This window comes from Somniosus microcephalus, chromosome 28 (genome assembly GCF_052327205.1).
Source record: "Somniosus microcephalus isolate GS21.2 chromosome 28, FLI_Smic_1.0, whole genome shotgun sequence".
Taxonomy (NCBI): domain Eukaryota; kingdom Metazoa; phylum Chordata; class Chondrichthyes; order Squaliformes; family Somniosidae; genus Somniosus; species Somniosus microcephalus.
In genome coordinates, this window is record NC_141014.1 from 33,996,034 (window position 1) to 34,019,245 (window position 23,212).

At 49.6% G+C, this 23,212-nt stretch overlaps 1 protein-coding gene across 1 annotated transcript in view; it reads right to left on the reverse strand.

The window, feature by feature from the left end:
- The window catches only part of LOC147099528 (SH3 and multiple ankyrin repeat domains protein 2-like), a 177,446-nt gene that overhangs the window by 19,388 nt on the left and 134,846 nt on the right, over positions 1-23,212 (reverse strand). The window contains exons 9-10 of the mRNA XM_085969757.1: positions 12,682-12,764; positions 9,379-9,503 (exon numbers count right to left, since the gene is read on the reverse strand). Coding sequence (XP_085825883.1) covers positions 9,379-9,503; positions 12,682-12,764 — 208 coding nt within the window. The remainder of the gene's footprint in view (positions 1-9,378; positions 9,504-12,681; positions 12,765-23,212) is intronic.

Consider the following 23,212-nt stretch of genomic DNA (forward strand, 5'->3'; position numbering starts at 1 on the left):
AGGGGAGTTCTCCCCGGTGTCCTGGCCAATAGTTATCCCTCAACCAACATCAGTAGAACAGCTTATCTGGTCATCGTGTAATTATTTATTAAATAACATACTGTATCTAACTCCCTCAATGACTCAGTAACTCCATTGCCCAGTGTGACACCGAGCCACACAGACCAAAAGGACTTCGATTTGATTCTACCGTGGATTGAGTAATCATAGAAACATAGAAGATAGGAGCAGGAGTAGGCCATTCGGCCCCTCGAGCCTGCTCCGCCATTCAATGCGATCATGGCTGATCATCCAAATTCAGTACCCTGTCCCTGCCTTCTCCCCATATCCCTTGATCCCTTTAACCTTAAGAAATATATCCAACTCCTTCTTGAATGTATTTAATGAATTGGCCTCCACTGCCTTCTGTGGTAGAGAATTCCACAGGTTCACCACTCTCTGGGTGAAGAAATTCCTCCTCATCTCAGTCCTAAATGGCTTACCCCTTATCCTTAGACTGTGACCCCTGGTTCTGGACTAGTGTGGCAGTAGGAGGCTCAGAGTTGGTTTCAGCACCCCGGGAGAGGGGTCGGAGGGTGAATCAGTCAGGGTCCCTGCTACTGTTGGATATCCTGCGACAGGCAGGACTGGGCTTGGCTTGGCAGCGATGCCCTGCATGGTCAAATAGTCCAGGCTCACACACACCAAGTCTGATCTCCAGTGTCAAAGGCCTGGGTTTTGTAAGGAAAGACAGGAGAGACTTGTGCTTTTCAACCAGGAAAGGAAGCACCCGAGAGGTGCCTCTGTCTGAGGCTGAACCAGACTGTCCGCGACCTTGGTGTCATATTTGACCCTGAAATGAGCTGAATATCCACAGCGTAACAAAGACCGCCTACTTCCACCTCCGTCACATCGCCCGTCTCCGCCCTTGCCTCAGCTCATCCGCTGCTGAAACCCTCATCCATGCCTTTGTTACCTCTAGACTTGACTATTCCAACACACTCCTGGCTGGCCTCCCACATTCCACCCTACATAAACTTCAGGTCATCCAAAACTCAGCTGCCCGTGTCCTAACTCGCACCTATAAAATTCTGTCAGGTCTGGACAGACTAGATGCAGGAAGGATGTTTCTGATGGCCGGGGAGTCCAGAACCAGGGGTCATAGTCTAAGGATAAGGGGTAAGCCATTTAGGACTGAAATGAGGAGGAATTTCTTCACCCAGAGAGTGGTGAACCTGTGGAATTCTCTGCCACAGAGGGCGGTGGAGGCTAGTTCATTAAATATATTCAAGAAAGAGTTGGATATATTTCTTAAGGCAAAAGGGATCAAGGGATATGGGGAGAAGGCAGGGACCGGGTACTGAATTTGGATGATCAGCCATGATCACATTGAATGGCGGAGCAGGCTCGAGGGGCCGAATGGCCTACTCCTGCTCCTATCTTCTATGTTTCTAAACCTCTCCGCCTCGCTACCTCTCTCTCCTCCTTTAAGACGCTCCTTAAAACCTACCTCTTTGACCAAGCTTTTGGTCGCCTGCCCTAATTTATCCTTATGTGGATCGGCGTCAAATTTTGAGTCTTAAAATACTCCTGTGCAGCGCCTTGGGACGTTTTACTATGTTAAAGGCGCTATATAAATACAAGTTGTTGTTGTTGTGATTTTGTATAGGGTTAAGATCGTTGGGGGCAATGTCCCCTTTAAGCTGCGCGGCCAACCCGCGCAACCGGCTTTTCAATGTAAGAACCGTGCACACGCGGTATTTTGGAATTCTCTACCCCAGAGGGCTGTGGAGGCGCGGTCGTTGAGTATATTCAAGGCTGAGATCGATAGATTTTTGAATATTAAGGGAATCAAGGGATTATGGGGATAGTGCAGGAAAGTGGAGATGAGGTCGAAGATCAGCCACGATCTTACTGAATGGCGAAGCAGGCTCGAGGGGCCGAATGGACTCCTCCCGCTCCTAATTCTTATTTTGAAGGGGCCGCGCAGGGCGGAAAGAAATCGCAGGGAAGATTGGTTTGGGGTAATGAGAACGATAAATCCATAATGTTACTTTAAATTAAATTGTGAGAGTGGGACTGGAGGACATGGGTCCAAACTGGTAAAAGGTAAATGCAGGACTGATATAAGGAAATTCTTCTTCACACAAAGAGTAAGCAACACATGGAATGAACTTTCACATAGAGGAGTGAAGGCGAGAGCCCTGGATTCTTCCCATGAACCCACTGGGTGTTGCCATGGATGTTAGGATCTCTGGGCCTGGATGAATTAAGATGGGCTGAACGGCCTTCCTCGTCTGTAATTATCTCGTGCACTTGAGAAGAATGGTAACCTGGGTGAAGTGCCCCAAAGGGTTGCCGTGGAAACAGCTGCCAGCAAGAGTCAGGAGAGGGAGGGAGAGAAGGCAAACTGGAGGCAACAGGAAGCAGGGGGATGAAGGAATCCTCTTCCAGCACAACATTCCTTGGGTTCTAGTGGAGTCTGAAACAGTCATTCTTGATGAGTGTTCCTCTGTGCAGCTGTCACGAGAATCGCTTAAAATTTCAGAAAAGTGCCAACTTCCAACAGACCCTGATGTGAGCCATATGCCAAATGAACAGTTGCGAGAAGGGAGCGACATCGGTTCTCCACCGCGAGTGTTATTACTCATAGTCAGGGCGGGTGCGGGGGACAGCGAGCTGAACCACCGCAGAGCACACCCAGAGTTTTCCCGACGCTCTTGTCGCACAGATGGAGCCCAAGAGCGAGCCGCGCGGCAGCCTGGCTCGATCCGACGCCACCTGCTCCCTCGGCAAGCATGCTCCTTCTCGCCCGAAACCAAGACCCGTTTTCCTCGGTGGCGGTTTTCCCTTCACCTCTGCCAAAGGCGGCCCGGCGCTCGCTGGTCTACAGTTTCGCGGACGCCGGTGGCGACCACTCCGACAACCACCGCCCCCCCCCCCCCCGCGCCTAGACGGTCAATGGGCTATTCACCTGCGGGGTGCATCACAGCAAAGCCCAATCCCAGGTGAAGGGAGGCCGAGACCGACTGCGACCTCCCCTAATGCATCCCGGCGGAGATCAGCTGACTCAGCACAGACTGGGAATCGAGCCTGCGTCAAAGGCGCTATATAAATGCAAGTTGCTGTTGTTGTTGTTGTTGTTGTAGTAAAACGTCCCAAGGTGCTTCACTGGAGCGATTAGCAAACAACATTTGACACCGAGCCACATAAGGAGATATTAGGACAGGAGACTAAAACCTTAGTCAAAGAGGTAGGTTTTAAGGAGTGTCTTAAAGGAGGAGAGACAGGCGGAGAGGTTTAGGGAGGGATTTCCAGAGCTTTGAGCACAGGCACAGCCTCTCACGGTGGAGCGATGGAAATCGGGGATTCACAAGAGGCCAAAATTGGAGGAGTGCAGAGATCTCGGAGGGTTGTGGGCCTGGAGGAGATAGGGAGGTGCGAGACAGTCGGCAAAACTCTCCTCCGGGGACTGTGGCGGAGAAGGTCGGAGCTCCCGGAGCTGATGATTGGGCAGAAACATGGCAAATGCAGTATAATGTGAATAAATGCGAGGTTATCCACTTTGGTGGCAAAAACAGGAAGGCAGATTATTATTTGAATGGCAATAGATTGGGAGAAGGGGAAGTGCAACGAGACCTGGGTGTCCTTGTGCACCAGTCGCTGAAGGTAAGCATGTAGGTGCAGCAGGCGGTTAAGAAGGCAAATGGTATGTTGGCCTTCGTAGCAAGAGGGTTCGAGTACAGGAACAAGGATGTCCTGCTGCAGTTGTACAGGGCCTTGGTGAGACCGCACCTTGAGTATTGTGTGCAGTTTTGGTCGCCTTATCTGAGGAAGGATGTTCTTGCCATGGAGGGAGTGCAGCGAAGATTCACCAGGCTGATACCTGGGATGGCAGGAATGACGTATGAGGAGAGATTGGGTCGATTGGGCTTATAATCACTGGAGTTTAGAAGATTGAGAGGGGATCTCATCGAAACCTATAAAATTCTGTCAGACCTGGACAGACTAGATGCAGGAAGGATGTTCCCGATGGCGGGGGAGTCCAGAACCAGGGGTCACAGTCTAAGGATAAGGGGTAAGCCATTTAGGGCAGAGACGAGGAGGAATTTCTTCACCCAGAGAGTGGTGAACCTGTGGAATTCTCTACCACAGAGGGCGGTGGAGGCTAGTTCATTAAATATATTCAAGAAGGAGTTGGATATATTTCTTAAGGCTAAAGGGATCAAGGGATATGGGGAGAAGGCAGGGACAGGGTACTGAATTTGGATGATCAGCCATGATCGCATTGAATGGCGGAGCAGGCTCGAGGGGCCGAATGGCCTACTCCTGCTCCTATCTTCTATATTTCTCCCGGCTGCACTGTCGATGTTCAGGATACCAGCCCAAGGCAATCACTGTCAGGTAAATGCAGGGAGTCCATGCAACAGGATTCTTCCTCCTCTCCCTCCCTCCCAGCTCGAGCACACAGGGGCACTGGTGATTGAATCACATTCACCCAGATTTATAACCTTCCCATGTGTGAGGGGTTATGCCTATTTAGACCACTGCCCCCATCTTTCCATCCTCACCACTCCCCTCTTTCAGGGAGTGCCTAAGCAGTGGCCATAAAGCAATAGGGCAGTTTAAGCAAAAGTCTATATTAGCATCTCTGTTTCGGCCTGTAGCTACAGAATACAAAGGGGTGGAAGTTATGCTTCAGTTGTATAAAGTTCTGGCGAGACCCCCATCTGTTGTACTGTGCTCAGTTCTGGGCACCGCACCTCAGGAAGTATATATATTGAGTATTGTGTGCAGTTTTGGTCGCCTTATCTGAGGAAGGATGTTCTTGCCATGGAGGGAGTGCAGCGAAGATTCACCAGACTGATACCTGGGATGGCAGGAATGACGTATGAGGAGAGATTGGGTCGATTAGGCTTATATTCGCTAGAATTTAGAAGAATGAGAGGGGATCTCATTGAAACTTATAAAATTCTAACAGGACTAGACAGACTAGATGCAGGAAGGATGTTCCCGATGGCCGGGGAGTCCAGAACCAGGGGTCACAGTCTAAGGATAAGGGGCAAGCCACTTAGGACTGAGATGAGGAGGAATTTCTTCACCCAGAGAGTGGTGAACCTGTGGAATTCTCTACCACAGAAGGCAGTTGAGGCCAACTTATTAAATATATTCAAGAAGGCGTTAGATATATTTCTTAAGGCTAAAGGGTTCAAGGGATATGGGGAGAAAGCAGGGACCGGGTACTGAATTTGGATGATCAGCCATGATCTCATTGAATGGCGGAGCAGGCTCGAGGGGCCAAATGGCCTACTCCTGCTCCTATCTTCTATGTTTCTATGTATATTGGCCTTGGAGTGGGTGCAGCGCAGATGCACCAGAACGACAGCGGAGCTAGAAGAGCAGGTTGCACAAACTAGGCTTGTTTTCCCTCGAGTATAGAAGATTCAGGGGTGATCTAATCGAGGTGTTTAATGGAGTTGGTCGGGTAGATAGAGGGAAGCTATTTCCTCTGGTGGGGGGAGTCCAGAACAAGGGGGGGGGCGTAACCTTAAAATTAAGAGCCAGGCCGTTCAAGGGTGATGTCAGGAAGCAGTTCTTCACACAAAGGGGCAGTGGAAATCTGGAATAATAACAGAAAATGCTGGAAATATTCAGCAGGTCAGGCAGCATCTGCAGAGAGAGAAACAGAGTTAACATTTCAGGTCGATGACCCTTCGTCATTTTCTGTTTTTATTTCAGATTTCCAGCATCCGCAGTATTTTGCTTTTGTATTCGTAGAAATCTGGAACTCTCTCCCCTAAAAAGCTGTTGAGGCTGGAAGGGAGTCAATTGAAAATTTCAAAACGGAGATTGACATATTTTTGTGGGGCAAGGGTATTAAGGGATACGGAGCAAATGTGGGTAGATGGAGTTAAGATACAGATCAGCCATGATCTCATTGAATGGCGGAACAGGCTCGAGGGGCTGAATGGCCTCCTCCTGTTCCTATTACCTGGATTAGTTCTGACTCATTTTTTTTTTTTTAAGATAGGAGTACCACACTGGCGGTTGTCCAGACCTCCTGCACACATCCACACTCAATAGAGCCCCGATGCATAATTTCTAAGGCCTCGGCTATTTTCTCCCCTCATCTCCCTCAGGGTCCCAGATTGATTTTAATGGAATGAATTGGCAGGCAGAATGTACGTGAGTACCAGATCTGTGCCCGCTGCGCCAGACACCACTGGTGGCACAGGACTACGTAGAAACCGGAGTTCGATTTTCTCTCTTACACATTGTGCTGGACTCGGTTTCAAATAGCCCCTTGTGGTAACGGGCTCCGTATTCTTTGCATGAATACATTTCTTCTAACCACCCCATCGTGTATTAATCCCGAGTTTATCTCCCATGTTACTGAGTCACTGACCAGTGCAAATATCCTTTCACTATTTAAAGAAAGGATTTGCATTCATGCAACGCCTCTTACGTGTTTCATTGCTAATGAACTACTTACATTGCATTGCTGTGCTGTCGACAAGCACAGCAACTAAATTGCGCGCAGCAAGATCCCACAAACATCACTGACGTTAGAGCCAGGTAATCTGTGTCGATGGATTCGGTTCAGGGATAAATATTGGCCAGGACACCGGGAGAACTCCCCTTCCAATAGTGCCGTGGGATCCTCAACATCCACCCGAGTGGGCAAACGGGGCCTCGGTTTAACGTCTCAAGGGCCAGTGATGAGATTTTGGCCAGGGAAGGCTCCAGTTAGGCTCTGCCAGACCGAGGTCTACTTCTGCCCAAGAACTGAAGGGCGAGGGTCTTAACAGAATTGGAGGGTTACGTTCACGAGGCACTTGCGCACAGACACGGTCTCAATGTGCCCGTGCACCATCCCTACATCAACCTCTAACTCATCCCACCAACCGCCACCGGGCTGCTCCCAAACATTGTCCATCGTCTTCACTCGACCATGCCAAATCTTTCATGCTGTCATCTTGACACCACTGACCCTGAACACAGCCTTCATTCTGCCGACACCCACCTTTCACCCTACGGCCCCAAACATGAACTCCTCCCCAACCATTAAAATGAGCTATTTTCAGCCTCTTGCATGTTTTGAAAGATGTTAAAGAAAGAAAGACTTGCATTTATATAGCAGCTTGCACGACCTCAGGACGTCCCAAAGTGCTTTACAGCCAATGAAGTACTTCTGAAGTGTAGTCACTGTTGTAATGTGGGAAACGCGGCAGCGAATTTGTGCACAGCAAGCTCCCACAAACAGCAAGGTGATAATGACCAGATAATCTGTTTGTTTTAGTGATGTTGATTGAGGGATAAATATTGGCCAGGACACCGGGGATAACTCCCCAGCTCTTCTTCAAAATAGTGCCGCGGGATCTTTTACATCCACCCGAGAGTTTAATGTCTCATCAGAAAGACGGCACCTCCAACAGTGCTGCACTCCCTCAGTACGGCACCGGGAGTGTCAGCCTGGATTTTGTGCTCAAGTCTCTGGGGCGGGACTATGAACCCACGACCTCCTGACTCAGAGGCGAGAGAGTGTGCTGCCCACGGAGCCACGGCTGACATGTTGGCCAAGCTGCATTGGAGACGACCCATGACCTGCACACAATCTTGTCCACTCCCTGGTCATGCCGTCATTTCCAAATCCTCGAGATGTGGGCTAACCCATGTGGTTATTGCACCCCTCGTCTCAACTGATGTTATAACTGAGTATCATGGATTGTCAGCCACTCAGTGTAGATGGGGGGGTCTGGTTCCCTTCCCCAACGAACATTAGTGAAACCAGTTGGGCTTTTAATCCAGTTTCACTGCCATTTTTTTTTGCCCTGGCACCAGCCCACAAATTAACAGTAGGATAACCACTAAACTAAGTTCTCAGGATGTGGCAGGGGCGACATTCATTGCCCATTTAGTTGCCCCGAGAAGGCGGCAGCAGATTTCCTTCTTGACCTGCTGCAGTCCGTGTAGTATTCTTTGTCGTGCTCTGAGTGGCTCGCTCGACCACTTCAGGAGGGCAGTTGAGTCGACTACGTCGGTGTGGGACTGGAGTCATGCGGTAGGCCAGGCTTTCTTTCCCTAAAAGGACGACATTAGTGAACCAGAACGTCGGGACAATCCAAGAACTTCATGGTCACTTTTCCCGATACCAGCTCTTTTTTTTCATATTTCCAAGTTTCTCAAACTGCCTTGTTGGGATACGAGCTCATGTCTAGGCCGCGATTTTGACGGCGCTCAGAGAGGCGGGTCAGAGGTTAAAGTGCTATTGACTGACGGCGGGTCCCGAACCCGCCGTCAACCCGCCTCCAAACAGCTTTCTCAAGTGCCGGGTCCCCGATTTGCGAATGGACCCGACACCTGGCGGCGGGAAACGGATTAAAGGCAATTACCTGCCGATTAACAGGTACTTGTCAGCAGTTTTCAGCCTGTTTTTTTCGATTTTCCCGCTTCTGGGTCGGGTTTCCCCGATGTCCGGACACCATGCCAGGTAAGTGCGGCGTATTGTGAGTCTGGTGTAATGTTTGTGGAATGATGACAGCTGCAGAAGTGGTGCGAAGGATGCAATGTCGCACATGGTGAGTTTCAGAGCAAAGAAAATGTTGGTTACTGCATTTTTAATACATTTACAGATTTCTTTAGCTTAAAAGTTTTAAAATCCAACTGTATGTCCAGTACCACCTCATTGAGAGAACCTCTCTCACCAGAGACAGATCACTTCCGTCACCTCACCTGCAGCTGCCATCTATTCCAGCCTATGGAGGGAGTCATTGGAGAGCCTGGGTGCAAGAGTTCACCTTTGTGCAGTGATTGTCAGTGTTTTCAGCAACCTCAATGCTGTCAAACACTGAGAAAGCAACTGAGAAATAAAATTGTGCGTGGTCCCTTTAAAGAAACCAGCAGATGACGCGTCATCAAATGACATCATCATTTCTGTTAATTGGCCAATCAAGGGAAAATCACGTCTGTGGAGTGGAGGCAGCTGGGGGTGGGACCGGAACCCGTAAACCAGCTGACACGCACCCATCCCGACACCGAACGCTAAACTGCGGCCTAATCTCTGGATTATCAGCCCAGGCCTCTGTACTACTCGTCCGGTAACATAACCACTACCGTACTCAAGGAAAGTAGCACATTAAAACTGCCACAAAGACTGCGGGTAATTCTGAACCCTGGTTGTTGGCTTGGAGTTGAGGGCAGAATCTTTTCTGAATCCCCCTTTTAAAAAAAGAACAGGCCCAAATTTAGCCCCCCCGAAAAAAAACGAATTCTCAAACCGAAATTCACTCCCTCCTGCTACCTGTAGCCATGCAGCGTTACAGCAACCGCTCAACTCTCGACCCGGTCAATAATGAAGGAACCGTGCGCATTCGGTGAAGGAAGGATCCGAACACTAACCTCGATCAGGAAGTCCCCCATCCGCAGTCCCGCTCTCCATGCCACTCCGCCCTCGTCCACTGACTCAAGGTACTGAAGTGCGGGGAAGGCCGGGGTCGGCGTGAACTCCTCGATGGGCGTCTGGGCTGTAAGTACACGGACATCGAGCTCAATCAATCACGTTCCGCAAGGGACAACCTCCATTGCTTCCACAGCATCGGGGGCAGTGGTGGGCTGTGGGGGTGGGAGGAACTGGAGCTCAGGCAGCAAGGGTCATTTTACCCGGGAAGGCTGATCTACATCTGTTTCTGCCCAAGAACTGAGCTTTTCCAATAGATCAATTCTTGAAAACAGAGGGAGATAACTGGGCTGCCCTCAACCGCTGCACACTTTGGCTTTGAGGTAGCTGGGGCTGTTGTCACTATTTTGAGAATCTTTCTTATTTTTAGCATTTTGTTCTCAACCTGAGTAATGTTAGCTCTGGGAAATAGAATGGAACACTTTCCATTTTAGATATCAGCAAACACTTCCAGGTCAAGTACAGCAGGGGTTAGATACAGAGTAAAGCTCCCTCTACACTGCCCCATCAAACACTCCCAGGGCAGGTACAGCACGGGTTAGATACAGAGTAAAGCGCCCTCTACACTGTCCCATCAAACACTCCCAGGGCAGGTACAGCACGGGTTAGATACAGAGTAAAGCTCCCTCTACACTGTCCCATCAAACACTCCCAGGGCAGGTACAGCACAGGTTAGATACAGAGTAAAGCTCCCTCTACACTGTCCCATCAAACACTCCCAGGGCAGGTACAGCACAGGTTAGATACAGAGTAAAGCTCCCTCTACACTGTCCCACCAAACACTCCCAGGGCAGGCACTGCACGGGTTAGATACAGAGTAAAGCTCCCTCTACACTGTCCCATCAAACACCCCCAGGGCAGGTACAGCACGGGGTTAGATACAGAGTAAAGCTCCCTCTACACTGTCCCCATCAAACACTCCCAGGGCAGGTACAGCACGGGGTTAGATACAGAGTAAAGCTCCCTCTACACTGTCCCATCAAACACTCCCAGGGCAGGTACAGCACGGGTTAGATACAGAGTAAAGCTCCCTCTACACTGTCCCATCAAACACTCCCAGGGCAGGTACAGCACGGGTTAGAGACAGAATAAAGCTCCCTCTACACTGTCCCATCAAACACTCCCAGGGCAGGTACAGCACGGGTTAGATACAGAGTAAAGCTCCCTCTACACTGTCCCATCAAACACCCCCAGGGCAGGTACAGCACGGAGTTAGATACAGAGTAAAGCTCCCTCTACACTGTCCCCGTCAAACACCCCCAGGACAAGTACAGCACGGGTTAGATACAGAGTAAAGCTCCCTCTACACTGTCCCATCAAACACCCCCAGGGCAGGTACAGCACGGGGTTAGATACAGAGTAAAGCTCCCTCTACACTGTCCCCATCAAACACTCCCAGGGCAGGTACAGCACGGGGTTAGATACAGAGTAAAGCTCCCTCTACACTGTCCCATCAAACACTCCCAGGGCAGGTACAGCACAGGTTAGATACAGAGTAAAGCTCCCTCTACACTGTCCCCATCAAACACCCCCAGGACAGGTACAGCACGGGTTAGATACAGAGTAAAGCTCCCTCTACACTGTTCCATCAAACGCTCCCAGGACAGGTACAGCACGGGTTAGATACAGAGTGACGCTCCCTCCACATTTTCTAACCAAGCACTCTTCACGTACAGTTGGACCTAGAGTAAAACTCCTTCTAACTTGCCCCAACAACCATCTTGTGACCTCTCTGAGAGACATTGCCAATTCGGGCCTGTGGCCCTTTGGGAAACAAAATGGTGCGCTCGCCAGTGGCCTCTAGATGGAGTTACACACAAGTTTCCTGGTTTGCTTATTTGCATCCCCATCGGAGCAGGCAGTGGAGTAAAATCAGTGTAAGTGGCTGAACGGCCGGGGAAATGTCTATGCAGCCTTTATAAATACACACGAGCCCGCGCTCTTCGGCAACAGACAGGAGACAAACAGGCTAGCAGCAAACAGCGCTTGGCTCCTTCCCTTCACACTCTAGTAACTTCACTGCATGTCTTCGCAATATTTTTATTGCACTTCAACAGAATTGTGGCCACTCAACCACCACCTGGGCACAGAAGGCAGTGGCAGCCTGGCCTAAAGCCAGAGGAGAAGGTCGCACAACTTCACTCATTCGCCCACGCGCTCCCGGGGTGGCATTACACAGGATATACAGCACGGAAACCGGCCAATTGGCCCAGCCAGTCCATGCCGGCGTTTATGCTCCACTCGAGCCTCCTCCCGTCTTTCCTCATCTAAATCTATCAGCGTAACCCTCTATTCCCTTCTCCCTCATATGCTTGTCCAGCCTCCCCTTAAATGCGTCTATACTATTCGCTTCAACCACTCCCTGTGGTAGCGAGTTCCACATTCTCACCACTCACTGGGTAAAGAAGTTTCTCCTGAATTCCCTATTGGATTTCTTGGTGACTATCTTATATTGATGGCCTCTGGTTTTGCTCTTCCCCACAAGTGGAAACACTCTCCCTGTATCCACTCTATCAAAACCTTTCCTAATTTTAAAGACCTCTATTAGGTCACCCCTCAGCCTTCTGTTTTCAGGAGAGAAAAAGAGACCCAAGCCTTAGGAAGGATGTCAAGGCCTTGGCGAGGGTGCAGGGGAGATTTACCAGAATGGTGCCAGGGATGAGGGACTTCAGAGACTGGAGAAGCTGGGAGGACTTCAGTTACGTGGAGAGACTGGAGAAGCTGAGATTTTTCTCCGTAGGGCAGAGAAGGTGGAAGGGGAGATTTGATAGAAAATCATGACGGGTAAATAAGGAGAAACTGTTTCCGGTGGCAGAAGAGTCGGATTTAAGGTGACTGGCAACATAAGCAGAGGCAACATGAGGAAAACATTTTTTACGCAGCGAGTTGTTGCGATCTGGAACGCGCTGCCTGAAAGGGCGGTGGGAGCAGATTCAATAGTAACTTTCAAAAGGGAATTGGATAAATACATGAAAAGGAAAAAAAAATTGCAGGGCGACGGGGAGCGGGACTAATTGGACAGCTCTTTTCAAAGAGCCGGCACAGACACGACGGGCCGAATGGCCTCCCTCCCTTGCTGTATCATTCTATGATGCTACATCCGTCCCACTGATCAGTGATATTGTCCATCCCGACAGCAACTGCTCCAGACCAAAGGTAGGCCTGGAGATCAGCCCTGCTCACAATGGGGGCGTTCCCCCTCACGCTGCCAACCGTACACAATATCTCGCACTGAGGAAGCTCACCTTTAGCCCCTCGAAGCACAAACCCGAATCCCTCGCTGTCTTTTTTCTGCAGTAGTACTGTTTTTTCTTTGATGATGTAGTCACTGGGTAAGGAGAAAAAAAAAAGACACAGGTGTTATTACAGCTCTTCCAGAAAGCAATTTATTCTTTTTCCAATTTACTTCTATCCGCTCCTGCCTCATTCCCCAGGCAGGATCCCTAATCCCAGGCCTCTGCCTGGCCTCCGATCACCGGGTTTCAAAGGCAGCAAGGGCGGGGAATCAGGTTTACCTCCACCCGCACTGCACCCACCCGGCCCCCCACTCGCCTCGCTTCCCCCGTCTGCTTTCTGTTGGATAGACTTTTTTTTTGAAATTTCCCAAAAATTGAGCTAAAAACCTAAATTTCGATTTTGAAAACAGAACTCTTAACTCCCAGGGGGCTGCGGATGCTCAGTCGTTGAGTATATTCAAGGCTGAGATCGATAGATTTTTGGACTCTAATGGAACCAAGGGACATGGGGATCGGACAGGAAAGTGGAGTTGAGGTCGAAGATCAGCCATGATCTGAATGATACTGAATGGCGGAGCAGGCTCGAGGGGCCGAATGGCCGACTCCTGCTCCTATTTCTGTTTCTTAAGACCATTTCCGCACCCCCCCCCCGCCCCCACAATCGCTCAGGGTCTCCTGATGCTGGTCGTCAAATTATTTGAATTTTCAATCAAAATTCTATCAGTCGGAAAGCAAATCTCCAAACTTAAAGCCTGATGCTAGGCCCCGGTTCCACTACTATCCCATCACCCTGTCCAATCTTAGACTTGCATAAGATACCAACTGTAAGAAAGGACAGGCATCCATCAAGGTGGTAAAACCCTACTTTCACTCACTCCCGCCCCCGCCCCCCCCCAAAAGGGGCAGTAGCTGGCATCCTGGCTTAGCCTCAAAAACAACAGCAGCAAGTTGCATTTGTATAGCACCTTGAACATAGTAAAACGTCTCAAGACTCTTCACAGGAGCGTTATCAAACAAAATTTGACACCCAGTCAGAAAAGGAGACATTGGGACAGGTGACCAAAAGCTTGGCTGTAGCATCTAGAACCAGGGGTCACAATCTCAGGATAAGGGGTCGGCCATTCAGGACTGAGATGAGGAGAAATCTCTTCACTCAGAGGGTGGTGAATCTTTGGAATTCTCTGCCCCAGAGGGTTGTGGAGGCTGAATCGTTGAGTATATTCAAGACTGAGATCGATAGATTTTTGGACTCTAGGGGAATCAAGGAATATGGAGATCGAGCGGGAAAGTGGAGTTGAGGTCGATGATCAGCCGTGATCTTATTGAATGGAGGAGTAGGCTCGAGGGGCTGTGTGGCTGACTCCTGCTCCTATTTCTTATGTTCTTATGTTCCTGGTCAAAGGTAGGTTTTAAGGAGCGTCTTAAAGGAGGAGAGAGAGATAGAGAGGCGGAGAGGTTTAGGGAGGGAATTCCAGAGCTTAGGGCCTAGGCAGCTGAAGGCACGGCCGCCAATGGTGGAGCGATTAAAATCGGGATGCGCAGGAGGCCAGAATTAGAGGAGCGCAGAGATCTCGGAGGAGGAGGTTACATTGATAGGGAGGGGCGAGGCCATGGAGGGCTTTGAACACAAGGATGAGAATTTTTAAACTGAGGCGTTGCTGGACTGGGAGCCATTGTAGATCAGCGAGCACAGGGGTGATGGATGAATGGTTTTGGTGCGAGTTAGGCAGCAGAGTTTTGGATGAGCACAGGTTTATGTAGGGTGGGAGATGGGAGGCTGGCCAGAAGAACGTTGGAATAGTCAAGTCTGGAGGCAACGAAGACCAGAGAGTAGAAGATTGAGGTGTGGAGAGAATCTAACCCGTGGTCGAGTGTCTGGTCACCACATGACCGGCACAGCGCTGATCTTAAACAAACCCTTCAAAAACATAAAAGAAGGGGGGTACAAATTCTACAGGCATTTTGTTGTAAGCCCCTCAGTGATTCTACAAGATCTTTGAGGAAGAGGGATGGGCGGGGAAGAGGAAGAGCAAAACCGTCTGTGGCAATTATGGATGGTCCCTTAGGATAGGGACGTTGGGGAGGGGGGCGCGGATAGGATTAAGCAGAAACGCAAGCCCCCGCACACAAGGGACAAGATCCCTCTACACAGTAAATTCCAACTCCCGTACGCACAACAGACAAGATCGCCATTCACATGTCGCACGGCTAGACAGTGCTGCAATAGTCAGTCCTGTTAGTGACACAGTCAGTGCTGGGGCAGTCGAGTCAGGAGAGGCAGACAGAATGGTAGAGGATTTCGGAGAGAGACGGGCAAAAAAGTAGAGGATCTGAAAGAACTGAATGGCCATAGAGAGAAGTTTTGAGGAGGTTTTTAAAGGCAGAGCGGGAAAGAGCAAGGTGATTAGGGATGGCAGGATGGTAAAGGTACTGAGAAACAAGTAGGCTCATTACTTATACTTAAAACTAATGCACAATAATCTATTATATATATAAATAATCTAACATATATACAGGACTGCCCTTCACACTCCTGTCAAGTATCAAAACACAGGAATAAAGTCAGTCATTTCCTGTTTACTTCCTGACTTGCAGCCTGAAATTTACAAGCACCCGAGTACGCAAACTTAGTTCACCTTGCAGCAATTAAACTCTGACTGACCTTGGGTTGTGCTTACTTAATAGCCTTGATGTCACTTTAAACACAGTCCCACCTCAGCAGCAGAATAATACACAGTATATTGCACGGTATAACCCGCCTGTTGTCTCAAACAAAGACTCGGTAGACTTTACCACGTGCGATGGTTTGGGAGATCAGTCAGCAACTTGCAACCAAAGCTAAAATTGGGGCGTGAGTGTAGAGGAGAACAGAGAAGACTTGGCAAAGAGGCATTTAAAATTGGTTCAATTATACATTCAGCAATAGATACCATTAATATTACTGTAATAAAGCTAGTCCTGGTATCTCAGCGCTGTTTCACTGTGAAAGGGTCTCTTCAATATCGTACTGCCAGTTGAATTCAAGAAGTGGCCAATGCAAAGAGCATAGAATTCCATGGAATTGCCCATCTGACAATCTAAGGGTTAAATTCAAATTATGCTCCCCTCACCGCCCCGCTCTGAACTGCGACAGTCTCCCTTAAGATGGGGTCAAGTCGCAAACTGAACAGCTTCTGTACTGAACGGTGCCCTGATACAGGTTCTAGTTCAACTGCGAGAGGTGCTGCTAAATACTGGTCACTAATTATGTTATGAATCTTATGATCCATGAAGAAAGACTCATGAAATAACACTGGACGGCCAGCGGGTGGCGCCGTCCAAGGAGTATAAATACTCAGGCGTGGGCCCAGCTTGCCAGGGACATTTTGTAAGACAAGGAACTAGTGAAGTACAACTAGACCTCCATGTTTTGAAACAAGTTGATTAAAGCCTTGCTTTATACTCAAACCAAGTGCATAGTGAGTTTTATTACGTCAAATTATTAATTAAAAATAAACGGGGTTAACCGATGGCACTTTGGGATCCTGAGCATTTTTTTGTTCACTGACGTGACTTTTTTTTTCCCCCTCGTCGCTTTTCTCTCCCCTTCTCCTGACTCATGCTAGGGTTCGTTTCCACAGATGCCAACCTCCCTCTGGCACCTCACCCAAGTGACCATGCTTGACGTGCAGTTTTAGACGGTGAATTTGTTTTTGCTATTCGTTCTTGGGGATGTGCACCCCGCCAGCATTTGTTGTCCATCCCAGGTTGCCCTCGAGAAGGTGGTGGTGAGCCGCCTTCTTGAACCGCTGCAGTCGGTGCGGTGAATGCTGTTAGGCGGGGAGTACCAGGATTTTGACCCAGCGACAATGAAGGAACGGCCGATATATGTCCAAGTTGGGATGGTGTGTGACTTTGAGGGGAACTTGGGGGTGACGGTGTGACATAGAAACATAGAAGATAGGAGCAGGAGCAGGCCATTCGGCCCTTCAAGCCTGCTCCGCCATTCAATGAGATCATGGCTGATCATCCAAATTCAGTACCCTGTTCCTGCCTTCTCCCCATATCCCTTGATCCCTTTAGCCTTAAGAACTATATCTAACTCCTTCTTGAATATATTTAATGATTTGGCCTCAACTGTCTTCTGTGGTAGAGAATTCCACAGGTTCACCACTCTCTGGGTGAAGAAATTCCTCCTCATCTCTGTCCTAAATGGCTTACCCCTTATCCTTAGACTGTGACCCCTGGTTCTGGACTCCCCGACCATCGGGAACATCCTTCCTGCATCTAGTTTGTCTAGTCCTGTTAGAATTTTATAAGTTTCAATGAGATCCCCTCTCATTCTTCTAAACTCCAGCGAGTATAAGCCCAATCGACCCAATCTCTCTTCATACGTCATCCCTGCCATCCCAGGTATCAGTCTCACGCATCTGCCGTGCCTTCAGCTGACAGGGCCCTAAGCTCTGGAATTCCCTCCCTAAACCTCCCCGCCTCTTTCTCCTCCTTTAAGACGCTCCTTAAAATCTCTTTGACCAAGCTTTTGGTCACCTGTCCCAATATATTCTTTGGTGGCTCAGTGTCAAATTTTGTTTGGTCACTTGGGTGAGGTCCCAGAGGGAGGCTGGCATCCGAATGAAATCGAGGCTGGGCAAGAGGCTAGTGTTGGAAGAGCGCAGCGATCTTGGAGGGTTGTAGGGCTACACTTCAAAACGTACTTTGTTGGTTGTGAAGCGCTTTGAGACGTTTTGAGGCCTGTATAAAAGCAAGTCAGTTCTTTTTCTCAGAGTGGCAAAGTCCCATTTCAACTCGCAAGCAGAAACTCTTTCTTGCAAACCCCTTGCCTTTCTATTTTCCAGTGCACAGAACAAAAGTGAGAAAAATGGCAGGGGTCTGTGGCAAAACACAACAAAGATTTGTACTCTTCCCTGCTGAACACAGATGAATATGCGCTAAATCTATATATAATTAAAAATCTTACGTCGCACAATTTTCCTATTAACTTTTTCTCCATTATAAATTCCTATGTCTATATTTAAAATGGAAAATGACAATCTAAACTTGTCACACTGTAATTACACTCTCCGCCAGCAGTGCCACCACTGGTGGGAGGGTGTAATTACAGTGTGACGTGTTTACATAGACAGTTTCCATTCTAAACGTGGACACTAGAATTTATAATGGAATATAAGCGTAAGGACCGAATGCCTGACTTTGAAATGGGGATGGAATTCAGTCTGCCTACCCTGGGCCCCATCTCTCTCGTTGGATTAAACTTCTCGTATGCAATGACTGGGAGATTGACTAAGAGCAGTAGCAAAGGCCGTTAAGTTCCGCCTTTGAGTTTGTTGATCTTGGCTGGGGCACTACAATTGGCGTCGGTGCTCCTGAGCTAAGGAGGGGAGGACACAAAAATCAACCAAGGCCCCAACTCCTGATTAATAGCCAGTGATCGCCCCCTCCCACTAACCGCCCCCCCCCCCCCCCCACCGCTGCAAAGAGCAGAATAGTTCCCATCGGGTGAGGACAGGATTGGCCTTGACTGTGGCAGCCTCCCTGGTGCCGTAGCCCGCTGCCGCTCACTGTTCAGGCTGCTTGGGTGAGGTATCGGACGGCAGCTACTGGTCGGGCGTCATCTTCACCGACAAAGAAAGCAAGGAACAACACTACCCACCACCCAAATGAGAAACTCGACACTCTTGCCGTAGGGAAGGGTGGACTTGAGAGAGCAGCACAAAGGAGAGAACACTCCTCACTTTCGCCCCACTTCAAGCTCTGGCAGTGATGAGGCCTTTCTGGCGTGAGGAAGCTTGGTGGATTCTGTAGCTTCTCTGATAGCTTCAGCACCTCATCTTGCTGCTGCTGTGTTGGGATCTTCCAATCCAACATCCGAGTCAGAAGCATCCAACCAGCGCCTGAAATCCTTGAACATTTCCCTTCAGAAGGGGCGCAAAATTCAGATTCCCAGACGCTTTCCTTTGTACCCACATTTCTTTGGCAAATAACAGGGTTCTTCCTTAAGGGGTGATGTAATTGAGGTGTTTAAGATGATCATAGAAATTTACGGCACAGAAGGAGGCCATTCGGCCCATCGCGTCCGCGCCAGGCGACAAAGAGCTATCCAGCCTAATCCCACTTTCCAGCTCTTGGTCCATGGCCCTGTGGGTTACGGCACTTCAAGTGCACATCCAAGTACTTTTTAAATGTGATGAGGGTTTCTGCCTCTACCACCCTTTCAGGCAGTGAGTTCCAGACCCCCACCCACCCTCTGGGTGAAAAAAGTTCTCCTCAACTCCCCTCTAATCCTTCTACCTATTACTTTAAATCTATGCCCCTGGTTATCGACTCCTCTGCTAGGGGAAATAGGTCCTTCCTATCCACTCTATCTAGGCCCCTCATAATTTTATACACCTCAATTAGGTCTCCCCTCAGCCTCCTCTGTTCCGAAGAAAACAGCCCCAGCCTCTCCAATCTTTCCTCATAGCTAAAATTCCCCAGTCCTGGCAACATCCTTGTAAATCTCCTCTGTACCCTCTCCAGTGCAATCACATCCTTCCTGTAATGTCATGACCAGAACTGATCAAAAGGAGTTGATAGGGTGGATAGAGAGAAACTATTTCCTCTGGTGGGGGAATCCAGAACAAGGGGGGTGTAACCTTAAAATTAGAGCCAGGCCGTTCAGTGGCGATGTCAGGAAGCACTTCTTCACACAAAGGGTAGAGGAAATCTGGAACTCTCCCCCCCAAAAAAGCTGTTGAGGCTGGGAGGGAGTGAATTGAAAATATCAATACTGAGATTGATAGGTTTTGGTTAGGCAAGGGTATCAAGGGCTACGGAACCAAGGCGGGTAGATGGAGTTACGATACAGATCGGCCGTGATCTAATCGAATAGCGGGACAGGCTCGAGGGGCTGAATGGCCTCCTGCTGTTCCTATTCTGGAAGGAGGGGTTGTGCACAGTACTGGAGGGCTGGGCGACGGACCTCTCAGGGGAGTTACTAAAGACACTCCTCCTCGCTCACAGAGGTATGACTCCTGGCTATCTAATGCTCCAAGTCCCTGGGTTGCATTGCTCAACGCTGATGACTTGCACCAATGGTGTCAAAGGCAGGGCGAGGGTGGTACTGGCTGTGCTCCAAATCTCGGGGGGGGAGGACCAAGCATTCAAGCCGGTCCCCGGCGGGCAGTGCCGCGCGGACGCAAGCGACGCTTCCAGCGTGCGGCGGGAGTGGGCCAGCGGAGTGGGCGGGTGGCACTTCACAACTGATCTGCGGAAAGAATATTTCAGTGGGCCAGTGGTCAATCTATGGAACAGGCTCCCCAGGGGGGGGGGGGACGGTGGAAGCAGGTAGTGTCGATTCATTCAAATTAGAGAGATTTGGTCCAGAAAACAACATGATGGGATCCAGTACATGAGTAATTCGAGAGATGGCGTGTGGGGAGTGCAGTGTGGCTCAGGAAGAATAGGTGAGTTTGGACCTCTGGTTCCCCAAAGCTCTCCACCACTGGGGGTTTCCTCACCTCATGAATTGATAAAGATCGATTGCCATGCTTAGTCAGCAACTCCATTATCGTTGCGTCGTGCGACTACCAGGATGGTAGAAGGGGAGCTAGATGGACCTTGGTCTTACTTCATCTCGAAATTCCTATGTTCTTAGTGTTCTGCTGCCCGCCAAGGTGCTGGGTTGGCTTCAGTTGCCAGTATAAAGCTGACAACACCCCCTCCCCCAGTCGCCCATCAGACCACCACCTGGGGGCTGGCGTGACGGTCCCTGGCACAGGGAAGAGCGGGTGGCACACAGTCGCCACACTTCGCAAACACCCGCGTGCCAATAACTGAGATTGTAGCTGGATTATTATATAGAATTGGAGCCAGGCCTTTCAGGAGTGAAGTTTGGAAACACTTCTACCCGCAAAGGGTGGTAGAAGTTTGGAACTCTCTTCAGCAAATGGCAATTGATGCCAGGTCAATTGTTAATTTTAAATCTGAGATTGATAGATTTCTGTTAACCAAAGGTATTAAGGGATATGGGGCAAAGGCAGGTGTGTGGAGTTAGGTCGCAGATCAGCCATGATCTCCTTGAATGGCGGAACAGGCTCGAGGGGCTGAATGGCCTCCTCCTGTTCCGATGCTCCTATGATTATTTTCCAACTAATTCTCTCTCCTGAAGGTGCCGGGGTACAGATCTTAATGGGCTGGGCCCTATGCGGTAGCTCGTCCAATTGCGAGGCAGCGAATGTCGACGGGCTGCTCGACTGTGGTGGGAGTCACAGCCCCGTCCGATCCGGTCCTCACCCCGAAAGTCCAGGGGCTTGCACGTTCCAGCGGGATGAGCGATTGAGACCGGGAGCCCTTGGCTGATTTTTTGCTCCCTCGTAGCCCTGGGATACCGAGAACAACCATTGTGCTCCAAGTGTTGCCTTGGGTGAGACTGGACAGCTCAGCGCAGACCAGAACTCAAACCCAAGGCCTTCGGTCTGTATGGCACAGCGGTGCACCGAGGGGCGTCTTTTATCCAGTAGGTCATCGGGAAAGCTACCAGGAGACTCCAGATTAACTCCCAGCCTCAACTGCGATCTGGGCCTTGGGGAGTTCACAGTGCACGGGGGGGGCTTATTGTACTTAGTGGCTCAGTGAGTAGCATACTCGCCTCTGAGTCAGAAGGTTGTGGGTTCAAGTCCCCACTCCAGAGACTTGAGCACATAAATCTAGGCTGACACTCCCAGTGCAGTGCTGAGGGAGTGCTGCACTGTCGGAGGTGCCATCTTTCGGATGAGACATTAAACCGAGGCCCCGTCTGCTCTCTCAGGTGGATGTAAAAGATCCCATGGCCATTATTTCGAAGGAGAGCGGGGGAGTTCTCCCTGATACCCTGAGGCCAATATTACTCCCTCAATCAACATCATTAAGAAAACAGATCATCTGATCATTTATCACATTGCTGTTTGTGGGAGCTTGCTGTGTGCAAATTGGCTGCCGCGTTTCCTACATTACAACAGTGACTACACTTCAAAAAGTATTTCATTGGCTATAAAGCACTTTGGGATGTCCTGAGATCTGAAAGGTACTGTATTAATGCAAGTCTTTCTTTACTTTTACCCATGAGATACCAGATGGCCTATTTCCACCTCTGTGCCATCGCCCACATCCATCCGTATCTTACCCCCTCCCAGTACTGCTGAAACTCTCAGTCATGCCCCTTCAAAGTCTTCCCAGCTCACACCCTCCACTCGTCTGACCCTGCTCCTACTCTCGAGGATCAGCACCTCATCTTCCGATTAGGCACTTTACAGCCTTCCGGGCTCAATATCGAGTTCAACAATTTCAGATCATAACCTCGGCCCCTATTATATTTTTATATATTTTTTATCCACACTTTTGGTTTGTGCCTTTTCCTTTTCCTCTCTCCCACATGGCAGCGGTCTCTCACTCTGCCAGCGCATTTCACACTTCATCTAGAGCCATCCTTTGTCTCTTTACCTGTCCTATTACCATCTCGTCTCGCCTTGAATATCTCTTAATGTCTCTTCACCTCTCACTGACCTTCCCTTTTGTTCTTTCACCCCCTCCCCCATTTCCCAGCCCCCAAACTGGCCTTTTTAATCGGTTTCATTTCCTGCTTTTTTCTCAGTTCTGACGAAGGGTCTTCGACCTGAAGCGTTAACTCTGTTTCTCTCTCCACGGATGTTGCCCTGGCCTGCTGAGTTTTTCCAGCGTTTTCTGTTGTTATTTCTGCTCCTACTCTTCATCGTCCCTCCCCCTAGCCTTGGCTCCACTAGGCTGGACAAGGGCCTTTCAGCCCTCACAAACCCTGCTCTCTCAATAATCTCCCTAAACCCCCTTTAACCCTCCCACCCCCCCTTCATAATCCTCCTCAAAGCTCAACCCATTGGTCACCTCTGCGTTCTTTACCCAGAGAGTGGTGAGAATGTGGAACTCGCTACCACAGGGAGTGGTTGAAGCGAATAGTATAGATGCATTTAAGGGGAGGCTAGACAAGCATATGAGGAAGAAGGGAATAGAGAGTTACGCGGATAGATCTAGATGAGGAAAGACGGGAGGAGGCTCGAGTGGAGCATAAATGCCGGCATGGACTGGTTGGGCCGAATGGCCTGTTTCTGAGCTGTATATCCCATGTAATCCTGTGTATTCCCACTCCCACCTCCACCTCTGTGAAGCACCCCGGGATGTTCTTTTGTGTTGAATGCACAGGCTAAGTGCAGGTTGCTGTTGCTGGGGGGGCAGGAAGGGCCAGACACTCACAGGTGGGAGAAGTTCCCAAATCCCCTTCCCTCAGCGTTCCAGGGCTATTCAACCAAGGGGGGGTGGGGGGGACCTTGAGCTCCTCCACGGCGACAAGCTGAGCAAACTGGGACAGTTCCCAAGCTCCCAGCGGAGCAAGGCAGCAGGGGCAGCAGGGAAAGAGTGATTGCGCCTGCCACTTTATAATTGGCTCTTTCGCTTTTAAAATAATTGCTGGATGTTAAATTAAAAAAAATTGAAATAAAATGCGAGGTTTCCTCCACTCATAGGAAAAATTGTTCTCCCATTAGCTCACTCGGCG